Genomic DNA, 18386 nt, shown 5'->3' with positions numbered 1-18386 from the left:
AATGTTTGGCTTGCTGTTCCTTTGTGCATGTTTGAGATCGACTCCACAGCCAGAATCACTGATCTACAAATCACCTTGCGTCCCAAATAAGTCCTCATTAAGTGATCAAGATTAGCGATTCTGCTCCTTGCTTTGCTCAATCTGATCCCTCCAACCCGCTGATTGTCCCACAGTGACACCCATGGACGAACTGTGGGCTGTGAGTTTGTCTGGAGGTCTGAGTCACCGGCTCACCAAGACCATGGTGCACACCGTTGTCAAGTGCCACGTCAACACAGGCTCCCTGAGTGGAGAGGACCTGGAGGAGGAGTGGGAGGTCATCTAAAGAAGACAGAATTTGCATTCTATTCTCTATACAGTGTACTACTTTTGACTAGGAACCACAGGGTGCATAGGGCTCTTGTCAAAAGTAGTGCACAATGTAGGGAATAGGGTGCCATTTGCCATGTCTCTTCCCAACCGAAACAACCACTATTATTATTCTCTTTCACTACTGAAATGGGCTGCATTTCATTTATTAGTCTGTACTTTACTTACTGTGTATTTTTTATGTTAACCTCCTATGTACATAATATCTAAGATTTTATGGCAACTGCTATATGGTTATGAATCAGAACTGAGTGCACAATGGCTCTGTAGACAGACAGGACGGGATGATTTTGTGTTACCAAGGGAATGGGGTGTGTCGCCCAGCCCTCCTTATGCTGTTTTCAAGCATTATTAAGTGTCCGACCAGTGTTTACGTTTAACCTAACCCAACCAATCCCTATTCAATTTGAATTAATTAATTTATTGATATATTAGTTATTTTATTTGTTATTTTTATCTGATGACATTGTAGGAAGGCAATTTTGTTATATTTATTCATTTTTAGTTAGTCTGCACTTTAGTTGTAAGTGAGAAGGTAACCCCACTCAAGTACACAGCACTAGTCTAGACTTGCTGCCCTGAGACAGTTTATTTTTGTTTTCTTAGGAAACACCCTCTCCCAAAGGAACTTACTCTGGTGTTATTTTTTACACATTGATCAATTCATTGATCAATTCCGTTGAATACTGTATTTACCACAGCACACTCAAGAGCCTTCCAATAGGGTACCTTCAATTAAAGACTTCAAACTGTTAGACCTTTAGTCCAGTTTAACCATTGTCACCCAACTCAATGCCACAGGAGTTAGATAGGGCCATGGTCTGTGAAATGATGTTTGTATATTGTTTTAAAGGGAACTACGACTGTAGTAGGAAGGAGATCCATTATTTATTGTTATTTTTACTGTATATAATAACACAGTTGTAACATGTGAATGTAAGTACTTGAATGGAGAAATTGATTACGTTAGTCACCTTGCAAGGGTACCTTAAGTTCATCTCTGTAGGTGCTTACTGTGCACAGATTGATTGATTGCTTCCTTTTTTACTGTGGAATGATGTGTGCTCACTAAGGAAGGGATATTACTTTGCAGGATTTTGAGCTGGGAGATTTCTAACTCGTATTTTGTATAACTACCAGAAAGGGAAACTAACCAATTAATTTATCCAGTCTTAATACAGCTAAATATGGGAATCATGCATTTAATGGTTGACAGATACTTTAATCAAACATATTAACAACAGCTAAACAGCGTTGGAAATATAACGCAATCACTGACTAGTACATCTCATAGCTTTGTGAATTAGTTGGTTGTGTTTGTGAAAAGCTATAAGTGTGGCTTAACTAGTACTGTATTACAATGCTGAATTATCTAGCTATAATATTAACATATAGAAACCAGGGTTACACATTGACATTAGGCATACTACATGGTATCATAATGCTGCTTCTGAATACTGTACTCTACATCAGTGCTACTTAGTCATTAGGGGCTTGCCAGTTCAATTCACTTTGACAAAGAGTGCATCCCAAATGGCAACCTATTATTCCCTATGTAGTGCACTACTCTATTGTTTCAACAGTGGGGGATCCTTAATAAAAAAGTAGTAAAAACTTTTGACCAGAGCCCGCACCCTGGTCAGACGTAGTGCACTTTGTAGGGGAATAGGGTGCCATTTGAGATGTAAAGAAAATCTGATGGGTCATCAAATGACCAATGTTTTGGAATATACTGGACAAGTTGAAGTACTGTAGCCCCTCTGTGCGTCTTTCATGGGATGCACAGTACTGTAAGTCCACTGTATGAATCCATGCCTCTCCTCAGTATGACTTCCTTAATAAAGATGTTTACAGTTATTGACTCTACGTGATGATACTGTATGACGACCATAAAGCAGCGTTTCTCAACTCTATAGGACTGCACATTTTTTGCTCTAGCCCAGCACTAACACAGTGCTGAGCTGGAACACAAATGTGGGAGCTGGAGTTGAGAATGTTCTCCTTCTGACCACGAGCCAAGCATTTGTCAGAGAAAACAAAACCATGAATGTGTGTAAAGAGCTCATTCAAACCATTGTGCCATTTTATGGGTGGGTGATACCATGATGTAAAACATATGTTCATGCTGCCATGTAGTTTTGGACCTATTCTATAGTTTATTCTGTAGTTCTGTAACTACATTGTTGTTCCATTTCCTGTGTAGTAACTGTGTAATTACTGTAGTAGTAGCATTGTATTAACATGTTATCTGCACCCCTTCAGCCCACAACCTCCAGATAACTCCAGATAATGGCCCTATAGGTGAAGCACATTATAGATAAAAGAAAACAACAGGTTCATATATTTTATAGACAATAATAGTATTTTATTTACACATTGCAACATTAACACCATTAAATTCACTCTTGAGTGTCAAATATGACAACTCAACATTTATTCTAAAGTGCATTGTTTTTAAACATCAAAATGTAAAGAACATTTTGAGTTGCTATTTACAAAGCCACATGCTGCATTTAATTCACTTTTATTGACACTGTTGTCGAAGTGTTCACACCATAGCCAAAAATAACTATTTGATTCCAGAAGTCAGTACAGTAGTTTAATCTGAGAGGTCTGAGAGAATGTTTAACTGGCATACTGGTGTAGTCTGAAGTCCAGTGGTTTCAGAAAGTCTGGCAGAGGGTCCAGCTGTTCAACAGGTATGGACTGGGTCAACTTCTGCATAGCCTGAACAAAGAGAGAGGGGGGAGATAGTCCTGATAGCCACTGGAACGCCTGCTCTCCAATAAGACCCTGCCACAGCCCTGGATTCTTCTCCAACTTTCCCTTCATTTGAAAATGGAATTTTGGCATGAAGAGAATGAGATAACCAAGGCAGACGTGCTTCCGGCGCATGTCAGGCTCACCCCGGCGTATCTGATTTAAGAGGCAGTCCAAGGGGGTGTTCCCATCTCGATCTGTGACATAAGGACATGCACCGTGTCCTAGTAACAGAATCAAACACTCAGGGCGAACCAGTTCGCACGCCAGATGCAATGCGCCTTTGCCTCCCTCCACGTGAAAACATCCACGACTGTTAATGTAGCTCACGCGCTCGCTATTGGAGAGGTCTTTCAGAGAGTCCAGAATCATTTTCAGGATAGTAATACGGTTATAGCGGACAGCTACTGTGAGATGTGGTGTTGCAGATGCTTGGCAGCAGCAGAAGCTTCGACTGGGCATCTCCAGTGCGCCGACAGAGTATCTGTTGAGCAGGTATCTGGCGTATTGTTGATGATCGTGCACAAGTGCATACAGAAAAGCCTCGGATGGAGTAAAAGTGCACGCCCGCCCGTCATCTTCCCAGTGAAACACCTCCATTGTCCGCATGTCCTCGAGTACCCATACTGGTAGCAGGTCCCGCACTGCTTGGTAGAAGGCAAAGGAGGTTCTTTGGCACTGTTTCTCGGATTTATAATCCGCCCGGTTGTCAAACACACCCGCTAGATCGTAAGGCATGGCCACTTTGTTCTGCAGATACGTTTAATTTCGGAATATACCTTTTTTTGCAAGGTATAAGCACCTCTGTGCCAGGTTTGTTTACATCAAGACAGGATGTCAACAGAAGTGATTTTTTTAGAAGACAAAAATAATCAATAACTGAATTTAGAAAAGTTGCATGACACACTGGAAAATGTGTTTTCAAAATAAGAAATAAAAGCCGATAGCAATCGTTTAGAGCTCTTCGGTCTCGCTGCTCTCTGAGTCTGTGTTCAGTAGCAAGGACCCTGCCTGAGTCTGTTCAGCACCGCTATTCTTGACTTGCTTCAAACCCCTTTTCGAACTCCATCGGCAGTTTATATATCCTTGCTGGTGGCGAACCGTAGTGGAACTCCCTTCACGACTGCCCTCGTTGGCCGCTGACTGCGTCAACAAATATCCCCATTGGCTGATGACGACTTCAAAGTGAGATTAAATGTGACGTCAGTTCAAGTGTCCCTAACTTTTCCATATTTGTTGTGTGTCATGTGAGTGATTTGTTTGGGAGACGCGCTATCGCCCCCCTATCGAGTGTCCCCACTGCATACAGTACATTCAGAACAGTCCGGTGTAGAGGATGTATGTTGGGTTGTGGGTCGCCAGTGCAAGTTATATAATTGCGCGTCTGGTGCAACGTGCTGCTACCAACACCCCCCACTGCTAAATTCTGACAGACATGTCTGTTTTACGCGTTATAACTGTTTCTCGTTTGGGTCGTAATGTCTCATCAGGATTATGCTAAACCTATCAAGTGTAAAATCTATTTTAAGGATAGAATAAAAACGTATATTTACACCACATTACAATGGTCAAGCAACTATAGACATTTGAAAAGCGGTGACATATGCATTGCAAAAACACTAACTTTAACATTAAAATGTAACCTCAAATTATGAAACAGTTTGTGAGTTCATGCAAAATCAAATCTAGGCTATTGGTTTTAGTAGCTTCAGTATAGGGCTGACCATAATCGGATTTTAGATAGTCGACCACGCCATCTGTTTGGTGAATACGTGTCATTACATGTCATGCATAACCTTGAATTGACAAAGTAGCCTATCTTCACCACTCATTTTCAAATTTACTGCAAACAGTATGTCCCCACATCATGATCAAATCTGATGTATTGAAATGATTTCTTATGAGCCATGAAGTGGAAATGCAATGTAAAATGGTTAGGAATCTGCTAATTAAAAATGTCTAGTTAGGAAAGACAGACTGGTATCAATAAAACATTTTGGGGAAAGTGACATCCTGGTATGGAGTTGCATGGACTTATTCATATCCTCATTGAGCATGGTTGTGAGTAATAGCAATTGAGAGAAGCATGATCCAGCTGCAGGTGGCACTCTCATGTCCCAGTGACTATGATGCAAACAGACACGGTGATGTTTCACAGTCATAAACCCCAACCCTAACCCTGCGTTATGGCCTGGGTAATCTGTGTAGCCTATGTCATGAGAAATAGATGATCACAAAAGATAATATTTAGATTTAGTGTATATCAACATGACGTGAGCATGCCTGCTGCAGCTAGATAGGTAGGGTGGGACTATACTGTATAAAATAGGCCACTTTACAGTTCAAAAGAAGCATGATGGATGAGTCTTTTTGATTAAATGAATGTTAAGTGAAGAATGAAATCCATCACAATCTGAAACAACCACATCTCTGTGGGAACGACATTGGAAAACGGAATAATAGTCTTGTATCTTATTCATGTATCTGCACAGATACGGTGCCTTCCAGATGTATTTTTCCAGTGTAGTAAAAAGACCAGATACATTAACATCAGGCAATAGTAGCCTATAGAAAGTATTCCCAATGCCTATGGGAGGACCCCCCGATTTAGCAAGAAATGAGTCTAGCTCAAGTGCAATTTTTTGGAGGTATGATCTTTGAGCCTCTGTAAGCTTCTCACTCATCGTTATTCATTCATTCCTGATTATTCCTAATCATGGTAGCATCCACATTTAATGTAGAAGTGTTCAGAAACATCTTCTATTCCTATTCACAATAAAAGTACCTCAAAAGACACAATACATTGTTCACGATTCAGTTCATATTGGCCAAAACAAACCGAAACACAACCAAAACAAACTGCAAATGCATCCAGAAAGTTTGTAGAGTCACAAGCTTGATTTAATCATTGTGTGCTAGGCACACTACTTTAATACAACCTCAGGAGGCTGAATAAATGTGGCTTGTCACCTAAAACCCTCATAAACTTTTACAGATGCACAATTGAGAGCATCTTGTCAGGCTGTATCACCACCTGGTATGGCAACTGCAGGGTAGTCTACTGGGGGCAAACTAACTGCCCCCCAGGACACCTACAGAACCAGATGTTACAGGAAGGCCAAAAAGATCATCAAGGACAACAACCAGGAGCTGCTGCCTGTTCACCCCGCTACCATCCAGAAGGCGAGATCAGTACAGGTGGATCGAAGCTGGGACCGAGAGACTGAAAAACAGCTCCTATCTCAAGGCCATCAGACAGTTTGCCATCACTAACACAGAGAGGCTGCTGCATACATACAGAAATGAAATCTTTGGTCACTTTAACAAATGGATCACTAGTCACTTTATTAATGCCATTTCAATGATGATGTTTACATATCTTGCATTACTCATCCCATATGTAAATACTGCTTTTATACCATCTGTTGCATCTTGCCTATGCCGCTCAGTCATTGCTCTTCCATATATTTAAATGTACATATTCTTATTCCATCCGTTTACTTAGATTTGTCTGTATTAGGTAGTTGTTGTGGAATTGTTAGATTACTTGTTGATATTACTGCACTGTCAGAACTAGTAGCACAAGCATTTCGCTACACTCGCAATAACATCTGCTAACCATGTGTATTTGACCGATAAAATTTGTTTTGATTTATAAGTGAATTTGTCCAAATAGGGGGGACTAGCAGTGGTGGAAAAAGTATTCAATCGTCATACTTGAGTAAAAGTAAAGATACCTTAATAGAAAATGACTTAAATAAAAGTGAAAGTCACCCAGTAAAATACTACTTGAGTAAGTCTAAAAGTATTTGGTTTTAAATATACTTAAGTATCAAAAGTAAATGGAATTGCTAAAATGTACTTAAGTATTAAAAAGTAGAAGTATAAATCATTTCAAGTTCATTATATTAACCAAACCAGATGGCACAATTTTCTTGTTTTTTTTAATTGATGGATAGCCAGGGGCACACTCCAACACAGACATATTTTACAAACAAAGCATTTGTGTTTAGTGAGTCTGTCAGATGTTCTCTTGATGAGGGATGTTCTCTTGATAAGTGTGTGAATTGAACCATTTTCCTGTCAACATGTAATGAGTACTTTTGGGTGTCAGGGAAAATGTATGGAGTAAAAAGTACATTATTTTCTTTAGAAATGTAGTAAAGTAGAAGTTGCCAAAAATATAAATAGTCAAGTAAAGTACAGATATCCCAAAAAACGACTTAAGTAGAACTTTAAAGTAGTTTTACTTAAGTACTTTACACCACTGGGGACTAGATACATAAAGTTCCTTTTGTTCTAAAACAGATATGTATGAAAATACCTTAAAATAAAAGGGGACATTCTGTACTGTCGTCTCATATGAAACATTTCAAAATCTAACTGCTGCAGTATAGAGACAAATTCAAATGTTTTAGCTTCACTCCAAATAAATACAGGGAGGAGTTTAAATAGCCTCTAGCCTCCTCATTTTCAAGGAGCCCAGAAGTAGCTTGATTGTGACAGTGCGAATGCTAGACACTGCTCCCTTATACGGCTTCTAAGGTTGAAGAACACGGCCCTGAGGTTAGGCCATGGGGGCACATATTTGGGATATTCTGATAGGCCTATGTATAATTTGTGCATGGTCCCTGACATATAAAGAAAATATAAATTAAATGCAGTCCATATGATTTGAGGAATGTGTCCATTGTTGAATTAGATTATTTTAATTCACCTTTTTGGATGTAAATTAATTCCATTAATTGGCTGTAGAACGTAGGAAAACTTATTTTGTTTAATTGCATAAGTTCCCATCTACCCAATTAATTAATTAATTGTAGCCTCTAGTTTCCAGGCAAGAAGAGAGTTGGTCCACTCATCATTATTAGCTTGAGGGAGGCCTCTTCAGGGCAAGCCTTGAAAAATTCAGTTCCATCTGATGCAGCCAGGCACTTTACCAAGACCCCGTGGAGTGTCAACTAGCAACCGACCCACCTGGCAAGATTCTCGACACCTAGCTAGTAACGATTGTAATGGACAAAAGTAGCCAGCTAACTAGTCAAAATCTGTAGAATATCGTCGACAAATGCTTGTGTTAAAGCCACGTAGCTCTAGCTATGCTAATTGATTTCATAAATCAAGCTAGCTAGCTAGTTGCTACCGCAACTTTTATCCAAGTAGCAGCGAGCTAGCAGTCAAGCATCCTCGCGAACTTGGGGTATTTTTGCTCGCTAACTGGGGTGGCTGGTTAATATTGAAAGACCCATACAACACAGTTATTTGGCCACCCGTTATATTTTTGGAGCCAGCTATCTTAACAACTTTTATAACATAGCCGTCTTAATTGAGATTGCTGGCTAGTTGAACAGTTTAATCAGTTGGTCATCGCTTCGTCTAGCTAGCCACAATAGCTTTGCTAGCCAACCTGCTAACGTTACTTTGTTCGCTAGCTAGCAAACTAGCGCCAGGCATCTAGCAAGGTGCTGCTGACTACAGACAGACAGTAACGTTACAGTAGCTAGCTAGCCAAAATCCGAGTACTTTTGTTGCTCTTTCTCCGTTAACAAATCCCCGCAATGATGGAAAAGAGTGGTTCGGAAATGTCAGGGAAAAGAAGGGGTAGGAATACAGTTAATAATCCTAACAAAAGTTTAGCTACGAATGGAAATAGCAACAATTCATGGGAGGAAGGAAGTTCGGGCTCCTCCAGTGATGATGAGCATGGTAGGTCAACACGACGGTGGTAGCCTCGGTCACTCTAAACTAGTTCATACACTTGTACAGTGATTTAAAAATGTTAATCCTGTGTTTTGTTATATGTTTAGGTAGTGGTGGTATGAGAGTTGGGACTCAGTATCAAGCACTCGTGCCAGACTATGATCCAGGTGAGTCATTTTACTGTTCAGACAGTCAAGAAGATGGAACAGGTTACCAGACATGATAGCCTCGAACAATTCCTGGTCGTCTATTCCACGAGCCTTGACTAAGCGGGCTACTGCTAACTACATCTTTATTATTTTGACATTCCGACTCCTGTCCACGGCTACATTGTTTCATGTTTGAACCGATTTAACTGCGGAACTAATTGTCAATGTATCCAATATATTTCAGCATATTTAGCATATAACAAATCTGAGATGAGCTAATTAAAAAGTTTGTTCAGATTTACATCTGTTATAGCTAGGCCCTAATTGTTGGTCGAACGACCATGGTTATAAACGTTTAATTAAACTATCTGGAGTGAGAATGGTGTTGATTAATCATTATGAAATGTATTATTTGTAACATGAACTGAATAAATTGTAGTTGCTTTCACTAGCCTATTTGATTAAGCCCTGACTTCTAATGGTCCATATTTTTTTCCTTTTCAATTTGGTCTCCATGCGAGAATTGATAGGCTTGTGCTGCTAATAATACATCTTGTATTTTCCAATGGAACATAACATTTCATTCTCGCTAAACTTGTATTGTGGGAAATTGGTTTCACTTTCACCAGAGTTTCACTTTCAACATAAAAGCATTTAGGATGAAGGCAATGAGTAGTTTTGAGTAATTAAGTCACTGGTCCTTATTCGATCCTTTATCCCCCCGTGACAGAGATTGCCAAGGCAGCCGAGGAGAGGGACAACCTGGGCATGCTGGTGTGGCTCCCCAGCCCGAACCTGGCTGAAGCTAAATGTGAGAGCCATTCAAGCCATTTTCCTCATTATGTACCAAATGTAAACTACTTGTCCATTTTACTTTTACAAATCTTATGTTTATCCGAAGCAAAGTATTTAGTTATTGTAATAGCTATGCAATAACAGAAATGGGTAGCTGAGTGTTGTGCAAGTGAGTGTTATGCCATAGTCTTTCGGCTCTATATATTTACACACACACAGAGAACCAGTCAAAAGTTTGGACACCTACTCATTCAAGGGTTTTTCTTTATTTTTACTATTTTCTACATTGTAAAATAATAGTGAAGACATCAAAACTATGAAATGGCTCATATGGAACCAAAAAAGTGTTAAACAAATCTAAATATATTTTACATTTGAGATTCATCAAAGTAGCCACCCTTTGCTTTGATTACAGATTGGCACACTCTTGGCATTATCTCAAGTAGTCACCTGGAATGCATTTCAATTAACAGGTGTGTCTTATGGCCTCCCGGGTGGCGCAGTGGTTAAGGGCGCTGTACCACCAGCTGTGCCATCAGAGTCCCTGGGTTTGCGCCCAGGGTCTGTCGTAACAGGCCGCGACCGGAAGGTCCGCACAATTGGCCTAGCGTCGTCCGGGTTAGGGAGGGCTTGGTCGGTAGGGATGTCCTTGTCTCATCGCGCACCAGCGACTCCTGTGGCGGGCCGGGCGCAGTGCGCGCTAACCAAGGTTGCCAGGTGCACGGTGTGGCCTCCGACACATTGGTGCGGCTGGCTTCCGGGTTGGATGCGCGCTGTGTTAAGAAGCAGTACGGCTGGCTGGGTTGTGTATCGGAGGACGCATGACCTTCAACCGTACAGTCTCTCCCGAGCCCGTACGGGAGTTGTAGCGATGAGACAAGATAGTAGCTACTACAACAATTGGATACCACGAAATTGGGGAGAAAAAGGGGTCAAATTCAAAACAAAAAAACCCCCAGGTGTGTCTTGTTAAAAGTTCATTTGTGGTGTTTCTTTCCTTCCTAATGCATTTGAACCAATCAGTTGTGTTGGTATACAGAAAAGAACAAGTCCATATTATGGCAAGAACAGCTCAAATAAATAAAGAGAAACGACAGTCAATCCGTATTAATTACTTTAATTAATTAATTAAGACATGGAGGTCAGTCAATCCGGAAAATTTCATGAGGACCGCCACAGGAAAGGAAGACACAGATATACCTCATTAGAATTACCAGCCTCATAAATTGCAGCCCAAATAAATGTTTCAGTTCAAGTAACAGACACATCTCAACATCAACTGTTCAGAGGAGACTTCAGCAATTTGACCATGAATTCGACCTGATTCGCACAAAGGACACAATAAGAAAATACTTGCTTGGGCCAAGAAACGTGAGTAATTAGACATTAGACTGGTGGAAATCTGTCCTTTGGTTGGATGAGTCCAAATTTGAGATTTTTGGTTCCAACCGCAGTGTCTTTGAGACGCAGCTAAGGTGAACGGATGATCTCTGCATGTGTGGTTCCCACCGTGGAGGTGTGGTGGTGCTTTGCTGGTGTCACTGTCAGTGATTTATTTAGAGTTCAAGGCACACTTAACCAGCATGGCTACCACAGCATTCTGCAGCAATATGCCATCCGATCTGGTTTGCGCTTAGTGGGACTATTATTTGTTTTAGAACAGGACCATGACCCAACACACCTCCAGGCTGTGTAAGGGCTATTTGACCAAGAAGGAGAGTGATGGAGTGCTGCATCAGATGACCTGGCCTCCACAATCCCCCCCACCTCAACCCAATTGAGACGAGTTGGACCGCAGAGTGACGGAAAAGCAGCCAACAAGTGCTCAGCATATGTGGGAACTCCTTCAAGACGGTTGGAAAAGCATTCCAGGTGAAGCTGGTTGAATAAATCAATCTGACGGTGTCACCAGCAAAGCACCATTACACCAGCACCTCCATGGGAACCACACATGCAGAGATCATCCGTTCACATACTCTGTGACTCACAAAGACACGGCGGTTGGAACCAAAAATCTCAAATTTGGACTCATCCGACCAAAGGACAGATTTCCACCAGTCTAATATCCATTGCTCGTGTTCCTTGGCCCAAGCAAGTGGCTTCTTCTTATTGGTGTCCTTTAGTGGTTGGTTCTTTGCAGCAATTCGACCATGAAGGCCTGATTCACGCAGTCTCCTCTGAACAGTTGATGTGTCTGTTACTTGAACTCTGTGATGCATTTATTTGTGTTACTACATGATTCCATATGTGTCATTTCATAGTGTTGATGTCTTCCCTATTATTCTACAATGTAGAAATAAAGAAAAACCATTGAATGAGTAGGTGTGTCCACACATTTGACTGGTACTGTATGTAAAATAAGGTATTTGTTTTTATTTTTCATATATTTGCCAAATTTCTTCACCAAATTTGTCTTTTGTCATTATGGAGTATTGTGTGTAGATTGATGAAAAACATTTTATTTAATACATTTTAGAATAAGGCTGTAGCAAAATGTGGAAAAAGTCAACTGGTCTGAATACTTTTCGAATGCACTGTGTGTGTGTAAATATTTTTTTGTACAGTGGATGAATACATTGCAATTGCCAAAGAGAAGCATGGGTACAACATGGAACAGGCACTGGGGATGCTCTTCTGGCACAAGCACAACATTGAGAAGTCCCTGGCAGATTTGCCCAACTTCACACCTTTCCCAGATGAGTGGACAGTGGAGGACAAGGTCCTGTTTGAACAGGGCTTCAGCTTCCACGGAAAAACGTTCCACCGTATACAGCAGATGGTGAGACTAACGCCTCCGAATTGTATCATTTTTGTTGGTTAACAGCAGACTACTCCATTGGCTAACATGGAACACACAATGACATGAGACATTGAATTCTAATTTGGGGTGTTCATTGTGTGAAGTCTCTAAAACACAAATAATGCACAAAACTGTGCTTTCGTTTGTTATTTACAAGTTATTCTTGTTCGTGTGCTAGCTACCAGACAAGTCCATTGCTAGCTTGGTTAGATTCTACTATTCATGGAAGAAGACACGGAGCAAAACCAGTGTCATGGATCGCCACGCACGCAAGCAGAAGAGGGAACGAGAGCAGAGGTATGAAGTGTGTTCTTTTGTTTTAAAAGCATGAACCGCATTCTCTCAACTTCCACTCCCTTTTGGAAAAACTAGTCCAAATTAGACAAAAAAAATGTATTGGAAAGTTAGGCCAAGAATACCATAATTTGTTTTCTATGTGTTAAGTTTTTGCTTTATGTTTCAGTGAGGATGAGGCTGAGGAGACCAATGGAAATGCTCCAAGCGATGTAGAGTACGACCCAAATAAGGAGGAGAAGAAAGAGGTGGATCTTTTCAGAGGCTTTTGTCAGTTTTAATAAATGTTGTTTATTGAAGCCAACTAACAAGGTAATTTTGTGTTTTAGCTGGGCGCAGCACCTGAGAAACAGGAGCCAAAACCACTAGCAGTGGTACAGAAGGTAGCTTTCGAATTGCACATATTTGCATTACCATTTCAATAGAAACCTACAACATTCATATTAAATTGACACTACTTTTGATGGTTTGGCTTTTTAACCTAAATCTATTCCTTCACGTCTAGCCGGCTACTGGCGTGGCAGAGAAACTGACCCACGTCAAAAAAGAACCACAGGGTCCCCCAGGGAAGAACCTGCACCGTGCTAAAAAGAAGCCTCCTAAAGGAATGCATCTGAGCCAGGGAGACGTAGCTGCAATGTCCACCAGCACCCCCGCTGCAGTCGGTGTGCTGCGGCAAATGGACATGGAGCTGGTTGGCATCAAACGCCAGGTTAGTGCACTGTCTTAACGTTAATACATTCATCTTCTGTGACCGCATTTCCTATCCATTGATGAGTCCATTTTGTGTCGATCATGTATTCATGTCAATGGGAGATTTGTGTGGAAACGAAGAACTAAGCCTGTGTACCTAGAGTGTCTTTAAGGGTGACGAGTTAACCTGACCATTTTTCCTTAATGGGTTTTATCCCCTTCTAGATCCAGAGCATCAAACAGAATAACAGTGCCCTGAAAGAGAAGCTTGATGTGGGAGTAGACAACTTCAGAGTACCTGAGGTAATGCTATTGCTGACCTAAAGTTCTGACCATCTCATTTTACTATCTCCATAGAATTAAAGGTGCATTATGCAGAAATGGCTCGTAACAGTTAGCCTAATTTCAGTTTGTGACAAAACAAGCAAGTATACTGTGGAGAACCATTGTACCATCTAAACTGCTGTGAAATATATTTTTCAGAACCAAAAATATTGTATTTTTTAGCTGTTTGAAGCTGGTGTGCAAAAAAAAAAAAGGTAAAAGATGCAATAACGAAACATAACGGGAAGCATAGGAATAGTGCATGCGCATAGAATATATCTACTACTGCTTAGACTTGCTTTCAATGAGTGACAGATCTATAACATACATTTGGTCAGATCGCCCCAAAAAGTGACATATTGCAGCTTAAATGTTACTATTGTTTTTGCAAAGTGATGGGAAAACAAAGCTTTCTGAAGCATGGACGCTTTCCAGCCAAATGTGGAAAAATAGGTTGATCACCCTAGTGGTGTCTGCTGGTCAAAAGAATTTAGAGCTGCCAAATGATTATAGATTACGTCACACATGCCGTAGCGCAGAGACAGCGCTGAGATGTCTAGCAGTTGTAATGTTTTCAAATAATATGTATTTTAAATCTACATTCTAGCGTATGTTTGAAATTGGGTCCCATTTCCCAGCTCAATAGACGCTAGCGGCTCTCAAAATCCACCTACACACAACTTTCGGCAACCAACCCTCGAAATGAAATGCGTTTCGCTTCCTTTTTGTCTTCAACCAATGCCAAACCAATCAGGTGGTTTGCGACAAAACAACGTTTCGGATGTCGTTGATGACATGCTTCGGATAAAGTGATATGGGTATCGGCACACTGCTTTGAAGCAAACTGCTTTGCGGTTTCAATGCATGCTCCGGTATCCATTGTTACGGTAAATGTAACATCACTAGTCTTGTAATACATTTTGAACTGTCTTGTTGCTTGTATGTTTGACCATTTTATGTCTCAGGTGAACCAGAAGTTTAACACTCGCTGGACAACAGAGGAGCAACTGCTTGCTGTACAAGGTAATAGATTGCAAGTGCAACAGATGGGTTGGGATTTGAGAAAGGGTAGAAAGTGGAACCAACTGAAGTGGGGCCATGTGAAAAGTCAGATGATAAAAAAATATCTTGAATTCTGTTTCACTGGGGGGGCCTGGCACATAACAATCTCAATTTGTTCAAAATGTATTTTCCCTCCTTTGTAACCTCTTCCAGCCATCAGAAAATATGGGCGGGACTTCCAGGCTATCTCGGATGTGATTGGCAACAAGTCTGTGGTGCAGGTGAAGAACTTCTTTGTAAACTACCGCCGACGCTTCAACTTGGATGAGGTGCTGCAGGAGTGGGAGGCCGAGCACGGGATGGAGGGAGCAGCCAAGGGAGGAGAGGAGAAAATGGACACATCACCATCTCCCACTGAGGATGGAGCCACCAACCCAGTGCCGCCAGAGGACCAAAAAGAGGTATGTGACTCCACTCTTTGTATTGCAAATCGTCCTCCAACGACCCATATTAAGAAGAAAGAGTGTGTAATTACAGATGTATTCTAATAACTCGAGACCCACCTCTCACATGCCCAGGTTCGGACCCATAGTTTTTAAGAAACCCTGCTTTAAAGAGCCTTAATTGAAACCATAGCAAGGCGGTCACCCTGCCTGTGTTTTGGTAAAAAGCTGAGGGATGGGCCTTGACAAATGTAACCACTCTCAAAATCATAGACCGAGCTATGGATGCAAGGACTGACCATCCATAATATGAAAATGATAGTTTTAACTGTGTTTTGAGGCTATACAATGTTTGTTACATTTACATTGTTTACAAACGTTGGAGTAAAACAATCTTCTATTGTGGGTCCTGATGGAGTATGACAGTTGAACTTAGCTCATGAGGCATTTAAAAAGTTATATTTAAGCAATTAGGCCTGAGGGGGTGTGGTATATTGCCAATATACCACGGCTAAGGGCTGTTCTTAGCAACACAACGCGGAGTGCCTGGTACAGCCCTTAGCTGTGGTACAGTATATTGGCCATATACAACAAACCCCCAAGGTGCCTTATTGCTATTATAAACTGGTTACCAATGTAATTAGAGCAGTAAAAATGTTTTAGGTTTTGTCATACCTGTGGTATACGGCCTGATATGCCACGGCTGTCAGCCAATCAGCTTTCAGGGCTCAAACCACCAATTTATAATCTTTATGAATCAATGGTGCTATATCATTATGTCTATAAGAAATTAAGGATTCCAGTCTTTTATTTGAGTTTTTTTGCAGATGTACTAAGTGCAAATACTCCCCAATTTTGTCTCTTTACAGGAATCCTCACTAGTGGAAGCACAACAACCTCTAGCATCCTGAGTGGCCAGCCATTTTGGATAATTCTGTCGGCAGAACTCCTCCCTCTGAGATTTTACGTCTGTTCTGAAGAGGCGATGATGAATCTGCACAGGTTACTCCCTGTCTTTGCGGGCCTGTTCAAGAAGGTCATTCCTGTTACCTCATCCCCGATTCAAGGATGTTTTGCAGCTGCCCACCAATTAACTTACAGCACCAGTCTTCAGCCGGACTGACAGTCAAAGTAACCAGAATTATCTGACTGCACTTTATCTCATCCCAGAAAAATCTTCTGTATCAAATGTAACTTGTTTATGCATCTGGCGCCTTTTACCCTGCCTCGGTCACTCAACATTACAGATTATCCCTGTTATCCAGCCCACAATATCCCTTTGTCATCTTATCCTTCTGCAACCCTCTTTACTTTGTAAAGACTGGTTTTTGTTGTGTAGTATTTAATCACAGTAGGTCTCGGTATGAACTGACCCTGTCGACTACAATGATTTTGTATTGTGCCCAACGTGAGGAAGCTGTCTTTGTACACCAGACAGCCATAAAGAAAAACAACCCAAGGAAATACCATTGCGGTGTTGGAGATGGAGAAAATGTGAGTCAGGTGATTTGCCCCCTGATACACACAGTGCAGAACAAGATGATGGCATTTCCACAGAGCCATTTCATACTGAGACCCAATGCAAGTTAATACCACACAACCAAATCTATTTATATTCTTCCTTCCAAAACTCTTGTCTGCAGCTGTTTCCTTTACCCCCTAACTAACTTTACCCCCTAATGGGTACTTGTCCCCCCATGGATTTACAAGGAACAGACTGGTGTATGAAGGCTTTAAATCCAGGAGGGGGAGTTAGCGAGACGGGTGCACAGTGTGGGAGTGAGATAGGAAATCGGAATGCAGAAATTGCCTTGCAGTATTCTACAAACTCCAATCACCATTTGGTACAAAGTAAACACTACAATCTCCCTTCCCTCTGCTTCTATGCGTTACTTACGGCTGAACCTCAGCCCTCCCCTACTGATATACACGCAATGTTTGTCATAAAAGGTTGCTCTTACGGAATGGATGTGCCTCCAGCATAATCCAAGTAGGATTCTGGGATCTTGAAATTGCCATATCCTTGGCATGATGAATGTTGCCCCCCCCCACCGTACTGAAAAGACTGTACAGACTTATTGAAAACTGACATTACATATAGTAAGTGTAGAACTTAGAATCCCGACAGGCGCTTCCTTTGAAGAAATAAAGTAGGTGTTGAATTTTAAACGGTAGTGCACTTTTGGTGTTCAGTGTTCAATATTACTCAATTTAAACTAAAGTTAACATGTTCTGGTGCATATTTATAAATAATGCATTAATTGTTTGGATGACAGGTTAAAGAGACATACAAATAATGTAAAACTTTAAATAGGAGCTGTTCATCATTGAGGGATGTCCATTTTCAGTTTACTAGTAACCTCAGGACAAACAATCATGTTAAAGAATGCTTTTCAGTTGGAAGGAGAGTTGAGTGAGAAGTTCCTTAAGTTGATGATTAGGGAGCACGGCTACAGTAAACATGTCTCCCCCGGGCCAAATGAGATTCCTGTGACTTAACACATTTCAGTTAATTACTATAGCACCTGCCTTGGGCTGATCAGTGTAATTTTGTAAATGCCGGGTATCTATGGCAAGACTCATCGTTCGCCCAAGTTTCGTCAAAATCGGACCAGTGCTGTCCGAGATATTGCGTGTGACTAACGGACAGACTGAGAGAGATCCACAGTCCCCTCTCCGATTTTCATCTTGGGGAACAATTTTTACATTTTAATTTAAACCTTTTTTGAGTTCTGAAGTGTTTTTATTTGTCATTTCAAACCCTGTCCCTTTCACAACAACTGGCCTATGCTATTCTACCGTTTTTACTGTACTGGTACCATGATTTAGCATACTGTTTTGAAATCTTTTTATATATTTATGAAGAAATTGTGAATGCCTGAGGTGGGGTTTTAATGAGGTTGTGTGTATTGCTGTCATTTACCATTGTGTATTCAATTTGCGCATCAATTAACTAGACAATAAATTTGAAGGATTTATAGGGACATTCACTGGATGCTCATTTGTCTTTTCCTGCTATTTGTATTTAGCCTGTTCCCAGAACTGTTTTGTGCTTTT

The 18386-nt window shown here is 41.0% G+C and overlaps 3 protein-coding genes across 4 annotated transcripts in view; 2 read left to right on the top strand and 1 right to left on the bottom strand.

Moving 5' to 3' along the window:
- Positions 1–2226, top strand: part of tecpr2 (tectonin beta-propeller repeat containing 2) — a 33633-nt gene extending 31407 nt beyond the window's left edge. For both annotated transcript variants that reach the window (XM_029687784.2, XM_029687783.2), the window contains exon 20: positions 174–2226. In XM_029687784.2, coding sequence (XP_029543644.1) covers positions 174–325 — 152 coding nt within the window. In that variant the 3' untranslated portion in view covers positions 326–2226. The remainder of the gene's footprint in view (positions 1–173) is intronic.
- A 476-nt stretch (positions 2227–2702) lies between these two features.
- Positions 2703–4233, bottom strand: ankrd9 (ankyrin repeat domain 9). The gene has a single exon (XM_029687785.2). It carries the CDS (start codon positions 3865–3867, stop codon positions 2995–2997), a length of 873 nt encoding a protein of 290 aa, XP_029543645.2. The 5' UTR covers positions 3868–4233; the 3' UTR covers positions 2703–2994.
- Positions 4234–7973: 3740 nt separating this feature from the next.
- rcor1 (REST corepressor 1) lies at positions 7974–18319 on the top strand. The gene is made up of 12 exons (XM_065004158.1): positions 7974–8839; positions 8941–8996; positions 9709–9789; positions 12338–12552; positions 12752–12870; positions 13037–13115; positions 13197–13250; positions 13373–13579; positions 13786–13863; positions 14850–14907; positions 15100–15347; positions 16199–18319. Exons 1-12 carry the CDS (start codon positions 8688–8690, stop codon positions 16238–16240), a joined length of 1389 nt encoding a protein of 462 aa, XP_064860230.1. The 5' UTR covers positions 7974–8687; the 3' UTR covers positions 16241–18319.
- The last annotated feature ends 67 nt before the right edge of the window (positions 18320–18386 follow it).

Source organism: Oncorhynchus nerka, linkage group LG18 (genome assembly GCF_034236695.1).
Source record: "Oncorhynchus nerka isolate Pitt River linkage group LG18, Oner_Uvic_2.0, whole genome shotgun sequence".
In the NCBI taxonomy this organism is placed as follows: Eukaryota; Metazoa; Chordata; class Actinopteri; order Salmoniformes; family Salmonidae; genus Oncorhynchus; species Oncorhynchus nerka.
This window is presented reverse-complemented; position numbering and strand designations above follow the sequence as displayed.

Bases quoted from the DNA above. Each gene is read 5' to 3' on its own strand.
- ankrd9 (XM_029687785.2), bottom strand. From the start codon at position 3,867: ATGCCTTACGATCTAGCGGGTGTGTTTGACAACCGGGCGGATTATAAA.
- rcor1 (XM_065004158.1), top strand. From the start codon at position 8,688: ATGATGGAAAAGAGTGGTTCGGAAATGTCAGGGAAAAGAAGGGGTAGG. The intron at 8,840-8,940 runs GTCAACACGACG...ATGTTTAGGTAG, and splicing joins AGTGATGATGAGCATGGTAG to TGGTGGTATGAGAGTTGGGA. The intron at 12,871-13,036 runs GTATGAAGTGTG...TTTATGTTTCAG, and splicing joins AAGAGGGAACGAGAGCAGAG to TGAGGATGAGGCTGAGGAGA.